Below are 18,634 nucleotides of genomic sequence, written 5' to 3'. Positions count from 1 at the left end.
TGGAGGGAAGCTTCAGTATCCAAGTAATTTTAATAATACAGGTTGCCATAAAATTGTATTTACCGTCCAGGTTTCTTTGTCATAACTTCCTTCCACCACAACCTCTGGGCGGCCTCCAACACCAGTCATGCGTCTGAATAAACCATAAGAATTCACAAGCTGGTAATCATCCACGGCTTTAAACATCCGATGCACTGCTGGCCAAAGTTGACCATTAGATTCAAAGTCTATGTATGTATACGGTACCTACAGAAAATAGGTGTAAACCAGAGAGGAAAGTTTTATAAAAACAGTGCAGAAAGACAACATGACAGCAATGAATATCACAGAAAAAAAAGAGTCTCAAATAGAAGAAAGATTCCAAGAATATAAAATTCCACTTGATCTTCCCATTCAAAAGTAGACTGACAGAGGCAGGATTATTTTGTGTTTAAAATGGTGGCATGTTGCCACCGATAACACATTTTAGCCCTCTCCTCTGTCAGATTAGGAATTCCAAACTAAAAATTACTAACTCCTATCTCCCATCTAGCTATACTTCTGCTTTCAAATCTTAACCTAAGCAGAAGTAAAAGACAGACACGAAGTTATTAAAATTAGGTCTACAGAACTCTAGATTTTTTTTATTCTAGTCTTCAATTCGTGTAGTTAGCCATGCTTTTTTCCCCTACAGGTTACCAGGGCAACATGGATGGTAAACTTCTCCGAAAAGAGCAATTATGAAGAAACCTTCCACATCAGCTCCCCTTTATTTCCTTGGATGCTGCTTCCCAGTCAGTACCTCTTCTAGTGTTGGCTCTCTGCATGTGGCCTATGTTTGTAGCCACAGCTATTCCCTGCTCCCTCAGCTGTTTTGGGTAGCCACCGCTGCTACTTCCTCTCCACTGCTGCCCGTGTGACGGCTCTCTTACACCTTAGGCTGCGCTCCCTCTGTCATTACGACCCCAGGTGGCTGCATCTTCTTCCAGGCCCTCTTCTACTTTAGGCCCTGGCCTCACCCACCCACCCTTTGCCTATGAACACAATGCATGCCAGTCCAGGGGTCATTCCTGCTCTTGCCAATAGGATTTCTGTGTGCCATTTTGGGGGTCACCTTTCTTTTATAGGAATCCTGTACTCCCTTTTGCTACATGGAACAGCCTATAAGCTCCTCGGCTAGGCGAAAACTCCCCGACTCCTCAGCTCTCTAACACAGCAATTGAGCAGACTGTCTCCCTCCCGATGGGTGCTGATCCTTCTAACAAGGCAGCCATTTTTATTCTGCCTAGTCACATAGCTAGCATGTTCAGCCCTAGGTCTAAAGCCCCCTTCCGGCCCAGCCTCCCTCTACTTACCACCCAGGAATTTATTTTCGGACTGCCTGGCCTATGAGCCCATTAAACTTACCAGAGTGACTGCAAACAATCCAACTGTAGCAGCGGTGAAAATAACCCACTGTATTGTAGCCCAGAGCTTCCAAAACAATCCTCGTACAGATGCACTCCTGAGGAAACAGAGAATACATATATAATCTACTCATTCTTTGCGCAACTTAAGAACCCTAAAAAGAGTGTCTAAGATAGCCAATGCCATTTCATGGACCACTCATCTATAGGATGGTTTCCACCTCCAAACAATCCAGCTATGTGCTTGGTGTACAATTATATATTTTTTATTTTTTTTCTATTAATATTATCCACACGACTGTGCCCACCACTACCAACTTATTTAACCGTTAAAGGGAACCTGTCATCATGGCTAACATCCCCACTCGTATCATTGAATGTTCCGTGGCAAACAAACCTCCAGAGGCTGTTCCACGGCTGGGGTGTGAGATCCTGGGCATGTGCAAATATTCAGTGACAACTAGTATGCCCAAGGCTGTCAATCCTCTAATTGTGAGATTAGAAGATGAAGAGGTGCACGTATTGCCCATTAAGTGGTCGCACGCCCCAATGACTAGTTCAGGTTCATTTATGATGCCGTTTTTTAAAAGTTGTTTTAACCTCCTTCTTGGAGGGCAGAGAGGACATCCAATTGTGATAGATAACCTGATCTTTAGGTGTATAGTAAGTTGGCAAATCTAACCCAAACTTACTAAACCACATAGCAGTAACCTTGAAATAAATCGCATCCAGAAGAGACCATGCAAACGCCACCACATGGTGCCCACTATAAAACACTGTGCTCCCAAAGATTCTTAAATACTCTCTAATCCAATAACTGGACCTTCTAAAATGTAGCTATCCACCTCTCTGCTACTTTGACATGTGGCCACATTGGACACAGTATAGATATTATATACTATAAAGCAGTGCATCCTAAACTGAAGTGGACCTTAAACAGAGAGGCTCCCCCAAGCTGTTGGTGAGGCACAGCTGGGAAGGCAGTTTTCATAGTGATTATAGGCTGCACTGTTCTTTCCCGGTCTGCAACAATCTCTGGTTTACAAACATTACAGATTCATTTTGTACATGGATAGCTACATAGTTTAGTACATAGTTTAAGTAGACTGAGAAATATCTGTAATCTTAGCACTTTCACCACAGATGGTGAGGTCCAGGCACCCCCTTGAATAGAGTTAGAGGTGGCACTCGTGTATTCGTGTTGCACGTGGTCCAAACAGGTGCAAGATAGATAGGAAGAAATCCGGAACTCACATTTTTCTTGAAGAAATTCTTGTGTTTAATTCACGCAACTTAAGTTGCAATACACAGGCGAGGGGCCTCGGGCTTGCCCCCCGCCTCAACAGGTACGTTTTTTCACTTTGCTGGTGATGCAGGGTCTGACCCCCAAGTAGCTCTCACACTTCTGACTCAAAGCCTTGCGCCACTCCCCCCCCCCCGCCTGTGTCCCAACTTTAATAAGTTGTGTTAATAAAACCCAAGAATTGCTTCAAGAAAATAGTGAGTGCCAGAATTTCTTCCTATCTATCAAGCCTCCCCTTGGTCTGTCTGTTGAGGCCCAAGCATCACTTTGTTCTGTTGAGTGAGGGTCCAATAGAAAAACCTTTGCAAATCCCTCCTATATGCTGCTGTAAAAAAACGTATACATCACAGGGGTGTGGAAATTTTATAAAAAACTACTTGTCCACGGGACTAAAATGGAGCAAAATCTACTTGTCCCTCATGAAGATCCACTTGTGTGGGCCAATTTTCGCTTTTACACTCATTTTTTCCTCCTCGCCCTATAATAGCCATAACTACCTACTATAACGATACCTTTTAATTGTTACATAACATTCTCTGGACAAAAAAAAAATATATATATAAATAAATTATATTAATATAGATATACCTATATACACACACACACACACACACACCTATACCCCTATACCTATACCCCTATACCTATACATATGCAAAATACGATGCAGCACTCCACAGGTTGCAAATAAAGGGTGGTTTTTATTCCATCATGTGCATAGACAACGTTTCGCAAGTCACACTGGCTTTCTCAAGGGATATATATATCTTGGTGAAGTGAAATTGAAATAGTAAAAGATAATTTTGCAGATTTGGTGGTTTTCTTTTCTACGCCATTTACCTTGTGGTTGAGATAACATGTTAGTTTCATACTTAAGGTCGCCTGATTCCAGTGATACCAGATTTTATATAATTTATGTCATGTTTTACTAATTAAAAAAAAATTCTGAACTTTTTAGATTTTTTTTAATTGCCATTTTTGACCCCTGTAACTTTTTTTTTTTCGCATACCAGGCTGTATGAGGGCTCATTTTTTGCACCATAATCTGTTTTTTGTATTGGTACCATTTTGGTATTGATCTGACTGACTTTTTAATAGCTTTTTTTCTGGGGATATTATAAAAATTGCAATTCTGTGTTTTTTTTTACATTTACCGTACGGGATACATAATGTTATATTTTAATAGGTCGTACAATTACGCACGAAGCATAATAAATAAAATAATAGGTTTATTTTTATTATGTTTGCATGTTTTTATATAGCAAAAGTGGGGTCATTTGAACTTTTAACATGGAAGGGTTAATGTGTGTTTTTTTTAACTTATTACAAAAATTTTTTATACACTTTATTAGACTTATAGGAGGAATTATTAGATTCCTCATACAGATGAATAGAGTTCTATTGAACTCATTGATCTGTGTGCTCTGTGATCCATTGATAGAGCCTAGTCAAGCCAGGATCTATCAATGACAGAGCCACGGAACAGCAGGAAGCAGAGGTAAGCCCTCCGGTTACCTCTATAGTGGATCGCCCCCCTGCAGGGCGGTGGGGCGATCCACCCCACTAGCCCACCAGGGAGCATACACATGTCCCTTTAGACGCCGCTGTCAGCATTGACAGTGGCGATCTAAAGGGTTAATAGCCAGCCGCGGCGATCGCCGCATGCTGGCTATTAACGGCGCACCCGGCTACTGAGAACAGCCGGGGGCAGCAGAGTTTGGAGCGGGCAGGAGTCCGGAGCCCGCTCCATACAGACTGCTGAGCGCCGCATGCTGCCTATTAGCGGCGGTGTGAAACTTGCGCCCCGTGCAGATGTGCGACCGTTCCGCCCCTAAGCTCTCCGAACGTTTGTGAAGCTAGAGCTGGGGGGAGCGAAGGCAGAGGACACAGGTCTGCACAGGGAGCAAGAAGCCACGCCGCCTCATCTCCCCCTGCAGGTCTGCATTGCAGAAAGAAGGCAGAGCAGGGGGAGTGAGGACGTGCACAGCTTCTCACTTCCCCCTGCTCTGCCATCAGAGGACGCAAGTTTCCACAGCCGGGGGCTGCAGAGTATGGAGCGGGCACGAGTCAGGAGCTCCATTCAGACTGCAGAGCGCCGCAGCGCTTGTCAGGTCCGACCCTGCTTGCCCGAAGCCGGGCAAAGGGCGGGAAAAATTCACCTGCCCGGTGCCCGAAACTGCTTGTCCCGGGTGTCGGGCGATAGGAATTCCACATCCCTGCATCAGGTTAGCAGTGTGTACATGCTATTTACAATTGCTGGCTATCTAGTAGAAAAGACCAGATCTTATGACCTATTGTCTCTGGCCACATGAAATACTGGGAAAGGTCAGAGGCAACAGTAAAATAAAAGGACTTGCACTACAGCAGTTGCGGGGTGTGGGTACCGTGCATGAAAACAGAGCGACGCCCAGAAGTAATAGAGGCGTATTGCACAGTATTATAACTTGGCATCATGGGCTCAAAGGCTAAGAAAAAAATCCTTGGAATACCCCTTTAAAATGTGTTATCTGGGCTTTAAAAAAAATGAATGGGCTAGCTACAGGATAGTGCATCAATGTGAGGTCAGATCCAAAGCCTGGCAGGCCTGCTGATCAGCTGTTTGAAGAGGCCATGTAAACAATGGAGAGGCTGCAGCATCCACATGAGTGCCATGGGCCATTTAAACAGGTGATGGCGGGGATGCCAGAATTTGGAGAATTAATCCAAAACTGATGGCCTGTCTTCTGGCTCACACGTTCAACCTTGCTATCCCCCCACCCTCTCCTATCCCTATTACTGATGTATTGGTCTATCCATCTATCTAAATATATAAATATATATAAATACACAGTAACCCCGCGTCCTATCACGGCGGGCCCGGCGTCATAGTGAAGCCGGGACCCGCCTCTAATAGCGCGCAGTGCCGATCGTGGCGCTGCGCGCTATTAACCCTTTAGCCGCGCGCTCAGAGCTGAGCCGCGCGGCTAAAAGCGAAAGTTGCCGGCTAGCTCAGTTGGGCTGTTTGGGATAGCCACAGCTAATCGCGGCATCCCGAACAGCTTACAGGACAGCGGGAGGGCCCCTACCTACCTCCTCGCTGTCCGATCGCCGAATGACTGCTCAGTGCCTGAGATCCAGGCATGAGCAGTCATGCGGCAGAATCATCGATCACTGCTTTCTTATGAGAAACCAGTGATCAATGATGAAGATCAGTGTGTGCAGTGTTATAGGTCCCTATGGGAGCTATAACACTGCAAAAAAAAAAAAGTGGAAAAAAAAAGTGAATAAAAATCATTTAACTCCTCCCCTATTAAAAGTTTGAATCACCCCCCAAAAAAACAGTGTAAAAAATAAACAAACATATATGGTATCACCGCGTGCAGAAATGTCCGAATTATAAAAATATATCATTAATTAAACCGCTCGGTCAATGGCGTGTGCGCAAAAAAATTTCAAAGTCCAAAATAGTGCATTTTTGGTCACTTTTTATATAATTTAAAAATTAATAAAAAGCGATCAATAAGTCCTATCAATGCAAAAATGGTACCGTTAAAAACTTCAGATCACGGCGCAAAAAATGAGCCCTCATACCGTCCCATACACTGAAAAATAAAAAAAGGTATAGGGGTCAGAAGATGACAATTTTAAACGTCTTCATTTTCCTGCATGTAGTTATGATTTTTTCCAGAAGTCCGACAAAATCAAACCTACATAAGTAGGGTATCATTTTAATCGTATGGACCTACAGAATAAAGATAAGGTGTAATTTTTACCGAAAAATGTACTACGTAGAAACGGAAGCCCCCAAAAGTTACAAAACAGCGTTTTTCTCAATTTTGTCGCACAATAATTTTTTTTTCTGTTTCACCGTAGATTTTTGGGCAAAATGACTGACGTCATTACAAAGTAGAATTGGTGGCGCAAAAAATAAGCCATCATATGGATTTTTAGGTGCAAAATTGAAAGAGTTATGATTTTTTAAAGGCAAGGAGCAAAAAACGAAAATGCAAAAACGGAAAAACCCCCGGTCCTTTAGGGGTTAAGCTTCTGTATACAAATATTCTGCAATGCTGTACTACTAATTAAGTTATACTCTAGTTGTGCCTTGTATTTGCAACTACTGATCTATCTACATAATGCATCTGTATAATAACAATCTGTATACCAATATTCCACTTATACTATAGTCGTGCCTTGTACTTATAACTACTGATCTAATTTGATAATACAACTGTATACTAACATACTGTATACTAATATTCCACATACACTAAAGCTATGCACTGATTATACTATTTATTGCATTACCAATTGTAATCTATACCACATATACACATCTACTATACGGTCATACACATTGCAAAAGAATACAATACCCACATACTTTTATACAGATTTTACCTTTACATTTTAAACAAATAAAATAGACACACAGGCCTTTTATTTTCAAATGTATTGTTACTTTTAAACCTACTTTTAACTATCTTGTTTTAGACCATGTACACATTAGCCTTACCCCACATTGTACCTCCATTGTACCCCTACTCTCTATCCTGTCTCTATCACACCCTTGATTTTACTATCTTTCAGTATTGTACTCTTTGGACCTGATGAAGGCACCTTAAGTGTGCCGAAACGCGTTGTCCACCCTTTTTTGCTAAATAAACAAGTTTTACCTGTGCTGGCTTGAGTCCTCTCCGTCATTTCGTACACAAATAGCAGCGCCTCCACTAAAAACCGGCATTTTTCTGTAGCTACCAGCTACCTATCACGTTCAACCTTAAAGTTTCTTTTGTAATATATTTAATTTAAAATACGCTTTACTTACTGTATCTCCTAACCTCACAAAAGTACTAGAAAAAACATATACAATGCATACCTGTACATGCCTTTGAGAATCTCCCAACCAAGAGATGCAGCTGCTATCCAAATAGAGGGAAAAGCAAGTGTGCGGAGCCACTGCAGGAAATCATGGTAAGTAAATGCTGTAGAAAAAGGGAAGTCATAATATTGTTATACATTGAAATATATATCTTTATTGCATCAAAACATAGGAGTGGGAAGGTCCAGGTCAAGTTTGCCACAAAAGCCAACACATTTGGGGTCAGTCAGAAGGTTGTTTTGAGATGCAGACTACTCAGATGAGCACTCTAACCAGATTTTCTTTATATATCAGATTACTATGCAATGCCCATTAACCTCTTAAGGACTTGGGCGTACCTGTACGCCATAAGCCTGGTCCCGGTGAGAAAAACGGGGTCACACCGTTACCCCACATCACACCGGGTCGGTCCCGGCTGCTAACGATAGCCGGGACCCTGGGCTAACAGCGCGCGGGATTGATCGTTGTGCCGCACGCTGTTTACCCTTCAGACGTGGCGATCAAAGTTGACCGCCGCGTCTGAAAACAAAAGTAAACGGTTCCCGGCAGCTCAGTCGGGCTGATCGGGACATTGCGATAAAATCGTGATGTTCCGATCAGCTGGGACGCAGGCGGAGGTCTCCTTACCTCTCTCCGCGGCGTCCGACCGTTGATTGATTGCTCCAAGCCTGAGCTACAGGCTGGAGCAATCAAGCCCCTATCTGACTGATCAGTGCAAAGCTATGGCTCTGCAGGGATCAGCATAGGAGGAGATCAGTGTGTGCAGTGTTATAGGTCCCTATGGGAGCTATAACACTGCAAAAAAAAAAAAAGTGAAAAAAAAGTTAAAAGGTCATTTAGCCCCTTCCCTATTAAAACTTTGAATCACCCCCCCTTTTCCCATTAAAAAAAAACAAAACTGTGTAAATAAAAATAAAAACAAATGTGGTATCGCCGCGTTCAAAAATGTCCGAACTATAAAAATATATCGTTAATTGCACGGTCAATGGCGTGCGCGCAAAAAAAATTCCCAAGTCCAAAATAGTGTATTTTTGGTCACTTTTTATCATGAAAAAATGAATAAACGATCAAAAAGTCCGATCAATATAAAAATGGTATCGCTAAAAACTTCAGAACATGGCGCAAAAAAGGAATCTTCATACCGGCTTGTACACGGAAAAATAAAAACGTTCTAGGGGTTAGAAGATGAGCATTTTTAACATATAAATTTTCCTGCATGTAGTTATGATTTTTTTCCGAAGTACGACAATATCCAACCTATATAAGTAGGGTATCATTTTAACCGTATGGACCTACAGAATAAAGATAAGGTGTAATTTTTAGTGAAAAATGCACTGTGTAGAAACGGAAGCCCCCAAAAGTTACAAAATGAAATTTTTTCTTAAATTTTGTCGCACAATGATTTTTTTTTTCCCGTTTCGCTGTGGATTTGTTGGTAAAATGACTAATGTCACTGCAAAGTAGAATTGGTGGCACAAAAAATAAGCCATCATATGGATTTTTAGGTGCAAAATTGAAAGCGTTATGATTTTTAGAAGGTGAGGAGGAAAAAATGAAAATGCAAAAACGGAAAAACGCTGCGTCCTTAAGGGGTTAAAAGGCTACACTTCTTAGAACTCCTAGAATTAGGCCAAAGAATACCTTATGGTTTCATCTCAAGACTATAAAGAGAAATGAACTACAGCAAAGTATATATTTTATCTCCTAAACTTTTACGCATATTATTCTAATACATAACCAGTGTTAGAAAGAATTAAGCCAAGCACTTACCGGTCTTAGATTCCACATGATGCTTTTCCCAGTTTATTTGTAGCTCAAAGTATTTTACAGTCCAGAAACCAAGCAAACCAAAAACCAGGAGATCTAAAAGAACAACTAAAGACTGCAAGGAGAACCTACGGCCTGGAAACAAAAGTACAGCTAGTAAATTTCCAAAGTAACGTAAAAGAAAAGACAATGTTTACTGTAACCTATTTTACACAGATCATGTGTACATATAAACAGAAGAAGATTTCCAACCAACATTTCTTTAGAAAAGTGACCATCAACCAGTGGCTTAGGAGACAGTATTGTATGGTTCACAATAAGAGCCCAGAGTTTAGGGGTAGTCCAGTGCTGAAAACCTTATCCCCTATCCTAGGTTTTTCCATGACATGTCAGAAAGCTTTACAGTCTACCTCCAGGTAAACATGAAAGATCATATACAGGAAGCCCATCAGTGGTGCTCCACGTGGTGACCTACAGGAGCGCTGTAACAAAACTTACTGTAACTGAATGCACACAAGGCTTTATTTGCTGAGGTTTAGGGTGAATTCATATGCAGCAGACTTGTTTCTGTGACTAAATCAATTTCATTTATCTACCGTATTTTTCACCGTATAAAACACACGGTGCGTCTTATAAGGTGAATACACACCTATTGCGGCGGTCCCTGCGGCCATCAATGGCCGGGACCCGCGGCTAATACAGGACATCACCGATCGCGGTGATGCCCTGTATTAACCCTTCAGACGTGGCGATCAAAGCTGACCGCCGCGTCTGAAGCGAAAATAACACTAACCCGGCTGTTCAGTCAGGCTGTTTGGGACCGCCGCGGTGAAATCGTGACTTACCTGCCTCCTCGGTGTCTTCTCCGTGCCGGGATTCCCTGCATGGCCGGCGCTCTCCGTCGTAGTCGTGACGATTAGCGACGTCACGGCGGCGACGGAAAGCGAGGATACCCGGCAGCAGACGTGCTCCGAAGTGATGGGGACACCCCAGGGACGCGGCGACCGTGATGGAGGGCGACATCCAGGGCAGCGGTGACTGGTCCGGAGCAGCGTGTACACGAGAGTACTACCTCCTATACCAGTGGTCTTCAACCTGCGGACCTCCAGATGTTTTAAAACTACAACTCCTGGCATGCCCGGACAGCCAACGGCTGTCCGGGCATGCTGGGAGTTGTAGTTTTGCAACATCTGAAGGTCCGCAGGTTGAAGATCACTGTCCTATACTTTAAATTGTATTTAGACATGAGCGAACTTACAGTAAATTCGATTCATCACGAACTTCTCGGCTCGGCAGTTGATGACTTATCCTGCATAAATTAGTTCAGCTTTCAGGTGCTCCCGTGGGCTGGAAAAGGTGGATACAGTCCTAGGAGACTCTTTCCTAGGAATGTATCCACCTTTTCCAGCTCACTGGAGCACCTGAAAGCTGAACTAATATATGCAGGATAAGTCATCAACTGCCGAGCCGAGAAGTTCGTGACAAATTTTTATAGAATTTTTACTAGATTTTTATCCTACAAAATTAGGTGCGTCTTATATGCCGGAGCGTCTTATATAACGAAAAAAATACGGTAAATGGAATTGTTTCTGGAACAAGCACATGGACTCCTGCCTGCCATTTCAGACAAATGGAACAGTTGCAGAAATTTCAGCACCATAGGAGCAGGATGAGGAATCTCTGCTAATGTTCAAAGTAAAAGCTTACAGTAAGTACTGCAGGATATGATTTTTCACCGATTACTTGAGACACACTAATATTGTAATGGAGGATTTAGACTTCTCACACAGACTGCCACTCAACCTACTGGGGCTGTATTTGCAACATTTTTACTCACTTGCATACACTTTAGTCGTATCGTTTACAGCCAATAGATCTCAATCTTGTTTGTCTGCCTGCTTGTCCAGGTTATGGGCAGAGATTTATAAATCTACCTGTGATTGTTTATTGGCAAAACCAAAACTATTTTAGTTTCAGGCAGATTGGATCTGGGCCAAAGTGCCACATAACCATGACCTTATTACAATATAGTAAATAACCTAACTTATAAGGGTTTTTAGGTCTTTTTGTTTATTGAGAATATATAGTTAAAGCAGATCATGTTAAAAAAAAAAAGCACATACAAGATGGCTGTATTTATCTATAAATCACACTTCAAACCTCTTTAATTTCAATTCTTTAAATTATTTGGTGTAGCATTCACTTTTTAAAACAAACTTTGTAATACCAGAATGAACAGGCTGTTCATTTTGAAACGTATGTATGCCAGAATTAGAAATAATGGCACACAAGCACAGCAATGTATTCTAACAATAGTCTCAAATAGTCACCTTTCATTTGACCTTTTCTTCCCTTCGGGCTAGATCCCAAATGCTGGTCATCCAGCAGAGAAAAGCAGAGAACCAGGGTCAGCAAATTAAAGAAGTTGTAATTCCCAGTAAGTATGATCAGCACCTGCAGCAGAGCCTAAGAAAGAAAAAACATTTTAATAGTAGTGTTTTCAAATCAGGGTGCCTCCAGCTGTTGCCAAACTACAATTTCCGGCAGAATGATCTCCCTCCCACCCAGCGGCTGCTCAACCCATTGAAGCTGACAGGCTCCTTTGAACACCTGACTGATGTAATGTATAGGCCCACTGCAACCTGGGAAGACACTCATTTTGTATGCTGTTAAAAGTCACATAAGAATTGCGAGATCAGCCATCAAACATAGGTAGAGACACTATATTATGAACTACACTAACTTTACAGCCACTGCAGCATAGTTAAAAATAAAAAAAAGGGGGGGGGGGGGGTTATACATTTTGACCTTGTTTATTCATATTGCACTGTGTTATTTTCAATGTGGTTTTTATTGCCTTACTTGCTGTGAAGGGAAGGCAGGGGGAGGGTTTCTGTGTGGGTGGGTTGGGTTCTTTTTTTTGTGTGTTTGTATGTTTTAAAGCAGGGGTCTCAAACTGGTGGCCAACCAAATATTGCAAAACTTCAACTCCCAGCATGCCTGGACATGCCCAGACAGCCATTTGCTGCAGCTAACGGCTGTCGAGAATGCTGGGAGTTGAAGTTTTGCAACATCTGGAGGGCCACCAGTTTGAGACCCCTGTAATAAAGCAAAAATGTTCAATATTGTTATGATCAGCAGAAATAAGGGGTTTAACTTCAGTTCTAATTCAAATTTGTTCTGCTGACTGACTAGTGTCTTGTGGGATGGATCCCCACTGACCAAAATTCAAAGCCTAAGGCTGGGTTCACACTGCAGAATTTCTGGGCAGAATTTCTGCCGGAGATCGAGCCGGTGGCACTAGGACCAAGCAGACTGCATTGCTGCCCCCATAGACTACAATGCATTTCTGGGTGGATATTTTGGGAGATCTGCTCAGAAATGCATTGCCATCTATGGGGACGGCAATGTAGTCCGCGCGGTCCTAGTGCTGCCGGCACGAACTCCGGCAGAATTTCTGCCCAGAAATTCCACAGTGTGAACCCAGCCTAAGGGTCTATTCCCATGGCAGAATTTCTGCACCAACTTTGTGTGTGGAATAGACCCTAAGGATCGTCATTAGCCTAAGTCTTAGAAACCCCTTAAAATTAAAGACATACAAAGAATTTTAGATTGCATTATTAAAAAAAAACTTTGCTAAACGTGTGGCTCGAGTTACATGATTATTTCCTTCTAAAATCTTCTTTGAAGCAAAACATTTTGTATTTTTGTTACTATAAAAACAGTGCATTTTGGGAGCTCTAGTTATAAATGATACAATTTGTGATAAGTTATTATGCCACATATCTTACAACAGTTTTTAAAGAGGAGAACAGAATTGTGAAAGATGACAGATACAGCAAGTTCATTGTTTCCATCTCACTTTGCGCAGCAGAAGCAATATACCAAACAGCAGTAAATGTACCTAGAATAAATAGAGCATTAAATAAACATGTAACAAAATAAAAATTCTCCTTCTTTACAACAAGAACCTGCTGTTGGTAGGTGGCTTTCTGCTATTAATCTTATGCCAAATGTTGTAGCTCCGTTTACTGTTACTTGCCTTTTATTACAATACATTAATCCAGAGGAAAAAAAATGCTCCTTATGCAATGCTCACTGCCAAGTTTTTATAGTAGGTTTTGTAAGAGATTTCTGTAATTGTTTACTGATCTTTATAGCCTGGCAGTCTCGAATAGCAAGTATGTTTTTGCATACTCTGTACATGTTCAAAAGTCAATAAAAAGAATGTTAAAAACAAGAATCTGCTATCTGGGAAACCACTATACTAAGAACAGACTGCAGGCACACAATTCACAGCCTATGTCTTTATCTAAAATACCGTATTTTCCGCCGTAGAAGACGCACTGTTTCTTCCCCAAAACTGGGGGGGAAAGTTGGTGCATCTTATACGGCAAATACACATTGAAACCTGTTCTATCGCGGCGGTCCCTGCGGCCATCAACGGCCGGGACCCATGGCCGATACAGGACATCACCGATTGCGGTGATGCCCTGTATTAACCCTTCAGACGCGGCGATCAAAGCTGACCGCCGCATCTGAAGTGAAAGTGACACTAACCCGGCTGCTCAATCGGGCTGTTCGGGACCGCCGCGGGGAAATCGCGGCGTCCCGAACAGCTTACAGGACACCGGGAGGGACCTTACCTGCCTCCTCGGTGTCTGCTCCGTGCCGGGATCCCCTGCATGACCGGCGCTCTCCATCATCATCACGTCGTCCAGCACGCTGTCCCGTCATCCAATAGGAGCGGAGTGTGTAGCGACGTGATGGCGGCGACGGAGAGCGATCATACCCAGCAGCAGAGACGTTCCGGAGCGACGGGGACAGCGATGGAGGGCGACATCCAGGGCAGCGGTGACGGGTCCAGAGCGGCGGAGACACGCGAGTATTACCTCCTATACCAGTGGTCTTCAACCTGCGGACCTCCAGATGTTGCAAAACTAAAACTCCTGGCATGCCTGGACAGCCAACGGCTGTCCGGGCATGCTTGGAGTTGTAGTTTTGTAACATCTAGAGGTCCGCAGGTCGAAGGTTCAGAATCTTTTTTTCTAGATTTTCATCCTTTAAAATTGGGTGCATCTTATATGCCGGAGCGACTTACATAGCGAAAAATACAGTATATCAAACATTTTCCTTACCTGGGCATAGAAGGAGAAGAGATGAAGCCTTCGAGAGGGCAGGAAGAAAAGCCATGGGACCCCAATTTCTATCACATATGTAGCAACCACGGACAGCTTCTGGATCCATACAGGAAGCTGATGTGCATACCAAGCAACTGGAGTTGGTATACACTGGGTCTCATAATGGTAAGTAAGAGCTAGAAAAGTGGAGACAATTCACTACATTAGTCAATCTAGAGATATTTTACTGCAGAAAATAAGTGGCTTCTAACTATACACGGCATAAGCACTAAGAAAACATATGAGGAATCTCTCAATTTAGGTAACATAAGTTACTTGAGGAATCCTTTATTTCTATGAGATTTAGCTAACTAAACCATATTCTTATGTTATACTGCTGTAAGGACAAGGAGACATCATACCTTTCCTATATCTGTCTGTGCTTCTAGATCATAGAAAAAGACTTATTCTCTAGTGCAAAGAGTCAAAGTAGCGTTCCCAAGACCCTGAAGTGCTGAGGACTGGAATGTCTCCTCTTTCCCCCTCCCATCCCTGACCGGTTTTCGTCTGAAAACTGATCCTGTGCTGTGTATACAAATTGTGTCAGATTTGGAAACAGGGCTCTGCTTCCAGCTGACTGTCAATCAGAGAGAAAAGTGGATTTCATTAGTTTGGCTGACACTTACTAAAAACGTATGCCCACTTCCACGATTAAACTGGCTAAGGCTCTGTTCACACTGTGGACATTCAGCAGCAGCAGATTCCCGTTGATTTCAATGGGATGCTGCTGCACTGTGCTTCCCCAGATTCCCAAGTCCACAGAAAGAGTAGATAAATCTATTCTTTCTAGTCCACACGGAAATGCATCTCCAAATATGAGACTGTGCATTTCCTGCTTGGCGCTTCGCTAAGTTCACTATCTAAATTATACACATTAGACAAGACCATGGCAAGATAAAATAAAACACTTTCTCACCTGTAAGTCCCCACCACGTTGGACATCGACTAGTTAGCTTTACAACTCCTGATGCAAACATAAGCCTGAAAAGCAGCCACCGAACGAGCCAGAAAGTAATGCCATCATGGGCACTCCAGATATTAACCTTTGAGCGCAAAATACGCATTGGAGCTACCAGTACTGCCAGGAATCCTGTTTCTAATAAAAGGCTGTCCCTGAAATAAAAAAAACGACAAGGTTTGGAATAAGTACACCACGGGGGAGATTTATCAAAACCTGTGCAGAGGAAAAGTTGCACAGTTGCTAATAGCAACCAGATTGCTTCTTTCATTTTTAACAAGGCCTCTGCAAAATTAAAGAAGCAATCTGATTGGCTGATTGAAATTTTGATGAATCTCCCCCCCCCCCCCCCCCCAAATGTGGTATAACCACAGTCTATTTCCAATACATGTCAATTATTTATTCACTTACCATTGGAAATAAAGAAAAACCTGTCCAACCTGCAAAAACAAGATAAATTAATATTAATGAGCAAGTCATACTCACAACAATGTATCACAAAACCTATGACAATACACATAACTTCTATGGGCGAAGAACCAGTAAATATCATGTCAGGCAGTTACAGATAAGCATATGTATTTAGTGCCAACACATACATACCACAGCATTTAATTCTGTGGATACACATAAAGACAAATATCAGACATTACAATATTACACGCTAATCACTCATACAGGGGTGAAGCCCCTGCTCGCAAGAGGTTACAGTCTAAGAGGAATGGAGCTGACATAAAAGGTAGCCTGTGCATTGTATAAACAATGGCACTGCCACGTTTTATAAATATGGTATATTACAAAAGACGAGTGAACCAGCCATTGACTAAACTTTGAATGTCTAAAGTGCATTGAGTGTAAAGAGACACTGCTGAATAATAGTGGGGAGACCATTTAGGGGATGTTATAGGCCTGTTTAAAGAGGTGTCTCTTTAGGGCATGTTTAAAACTGTAGATGTTGGATGTAAGTCTGATAGTTTCTGGGTATTACATCCCAGAGAAGAGGTGCAGCACAAGCAAAGTCTTGAAGATGTGAGGGAGAGGTTTGGATGCATGCATCTGCCATTTACAGCAATCAGAGCTCAATGTCCCAAAGCAACCACAGCAGTGTGACTTGACAAGTCACAGAAACAAGTGCTGAGTGGTGGGGACCAAAAGACATCAGAATGCCATCTGCAGTGGATCGGGACACGTAAGCATCTTTTTTTGTGTGTGTGTGTTTTATCTTCTAATCACTATGCTTAAACATTTCTGCTGGAGTTGGACAACCCCTTTAAATTTCAGAGGCAGATACATGAAGCTTACCTGATTTAGTGACAGATAGAGAATCCAAAGCAGGAGAAAGATTAAGCTGTCACGAAGGCAGCTGAAAAGCAAAGCACCTAAAGAAAGGACAGTACCAAGTAAACAGATCAATTCCATTCCTTGCTCTGTGTCCAGTCCCAACCGGGGACCTAACCAGAGCAATGTAGGGGAGTCCGTTAGCTGTTCCCATAATCCTTTGCCAGTGAATCGAAGCATCTTCCAGGCTGGTAAGATTCCTTCACGTCCATACAATCCTAAAGGAAAACATACCAAAATATATGACATGGATTGTGCCAACTACGCTCACCGTATACACTGAAATAAAAAGCCACGCGCTAACATCTTTCTATTATGTTCTAGTATAGGCACTTTATAATTCTCCATATGGTGGAATAAGTCATGACATGCCACATGCATCTCACTGAAATCATTGGTAAAACCTTTATGCCTCCCAGCTTCTTGGCATGCAACAAGCACTAAAATCAGCACAGAAAACCCCTTTGAGTGCCCCTTTGCTTTCAACAGTGAATGGCAGTGCATTTTTTTCCAGCATGCAATACAAATTCACTAAAATAAGTAACATGTCACTTATTCTAAGCTATCACTTGGGAAAGTGCTGAATGTGGATTAGCTCCATTGAATAAGGCTAAACTGCATCTATGACAGCTCTGACACAAATCCGAGGCTACCCTCAGAAGAGATATGCTGTATGAACATACACTACACCTGTGAATACTAAGGGTATGTTCATTTAAAAAAAAAAAAAAAAATTATTATATAATCGTTGTTTTGCAGTTCTCTGTTTAGTGGTTTATTTGTGGTCAGACTTTCATTTTTTTTCTCAGACATTACACCTACCTCTTTGTATGCATACTTATTGTTTTATCTGTTTTCTTTGTTCATTGGAATCCTGTTGCTTAACCTTGCTTTATAAGGATGCACATGTTGGACCTACCAGGTCTGTGTGTCCTCTTTTCTATGGTTTATGCTTTTTGATTTCACAAAAAACTGTTTTAGGGTTTATTCACATGTACAGTATTCTGTGCAGATTTGATGCACAGGATTTTAACCTGTTTTCAATCATTTAGTTTGCATCAAATCTGCGCAGAATACTGTACGTGTGAATAGACCATAGATTTTGGAAAAAATTAGACAAATTGTTTTCAGAAAATTTTTTATACTGTAATGAGCAGTTCCACTTTGAAGCTAAACAAAATAGCAGCTTAAAGAAAAAAAAATTTAAAAAAGTTGCCTACAGAGCCACATGAGCACAAAAAAACCACATGAAAAGGAGATATGTGGTACAGAACAAAAGGATGGGGGGAAAGTGCCTGATGGCAGGGGGTCCAACCACTGGGACACCCAGCGATCTCCTGCAGGGAAGGAGCTGTGTTGGCTACCGCAGGAATTCCTATATCTCCGCCTCCCTTATAGAGATACACAGAGGAGGCATGCCGAATGGAAATCGCTCCGTGCACTAGGAAAGTTCCCTGCAGGAAGTCACGTGGGTTCCAGTGGATCCCCTGCAATCAGACAATTCGCCCCTATCCTTCGGATAGAGGATAAGTTGTCTGGCACCACATAACTCCTTTAACCCCACAGTGGATGTAAATGTACGTCATGGTGTGGTGGTACTTAATACACTATGGAGGTACATTTACGCTCCGCCATGCGCGGCAGGTCTCAGCTGCTATCGGCAGCCAGGGACCCGCCGGTAATGGCGGACATCCGCAATCGCGTGGATGTCCACCATTAACCCCTCAGATGCCGTGATCAATACAGATCACAACATCTGCGACAGTTTGGTACTTTAAATGAATGATCGCATGAAGCGCTGCTGCGGGGATCTGATCATCCAGCATGGTGGCCGGAGGTCCC

At 42.4% G+C, this 18,634-nt stretch overlaps 1 protein-coding gene across 1 annotated transcript in view; it reads right to left on the bottom strand.

Moving 5' to 3' along the window:
* LMF2 (lipase maturation factor 2) overlaps window positions 1-18,634 on the bottom strand; it is a 52,054-nt gene that overhangs the window by 20,548 nt on the left and 12,872 nt on the right. The window contains exons 2-10 of the mRNA XM_056573044.1: window positions 16,757-17,010; window positions 15,866-15,894; window positions 15,413-15,609; window positions 14,455-14,633; window positions 11,647-11,782; window positions 9,320-9,451; window positions 7,547-7,652; window positions 1,387-1,483; window positions 64-246 (exon numbers count right to left, since the gene is read on the bottom strand). Coding sequence (XP_056429019.1) covers window positions 64-246; window positions 1,387-1,483; window positions 7,547-7,652; window positions 9,320-9,451; window positions 11,647-11,782; window positions 14,455-14,633; window positions 15,413-15,609; window positions 15,866-15,894; window positions 16,757-17,010 — 1,313 coding nt within the window. The remainder of the gene's footprint in view (window positions 1-63; window positions 247-1,386; window positions 1,484-7,546; window positions 7,653-9,319; window positions 9,452-11,646; window positions 11,783-14,454; window positions 14,634-15,412; window positions 15,610-15,865; window positions 15,895-16,756; window positions 17,011-18,634) is intronic.

The sequence above is a fragment of the Hyla sarda genome, chromosome 4 (genome assembly GCF_029499605.1).
Source record: "Hyla sarda isolate aHylSar1 chromosome 4, aHylSar1.hap1, whole genome shotgun sequence".
Lineage (NCBI taxonomy): Eukaryota > Metazoa > Chordata > Amphibia > Anura > Hylidae > Hyla > Hyla sarda.
The sequence above is the reverse complement of the archived record's forward strand: the minus strand, read 5'-3'. Positions and strand labels throughout refer to the sequence as shown.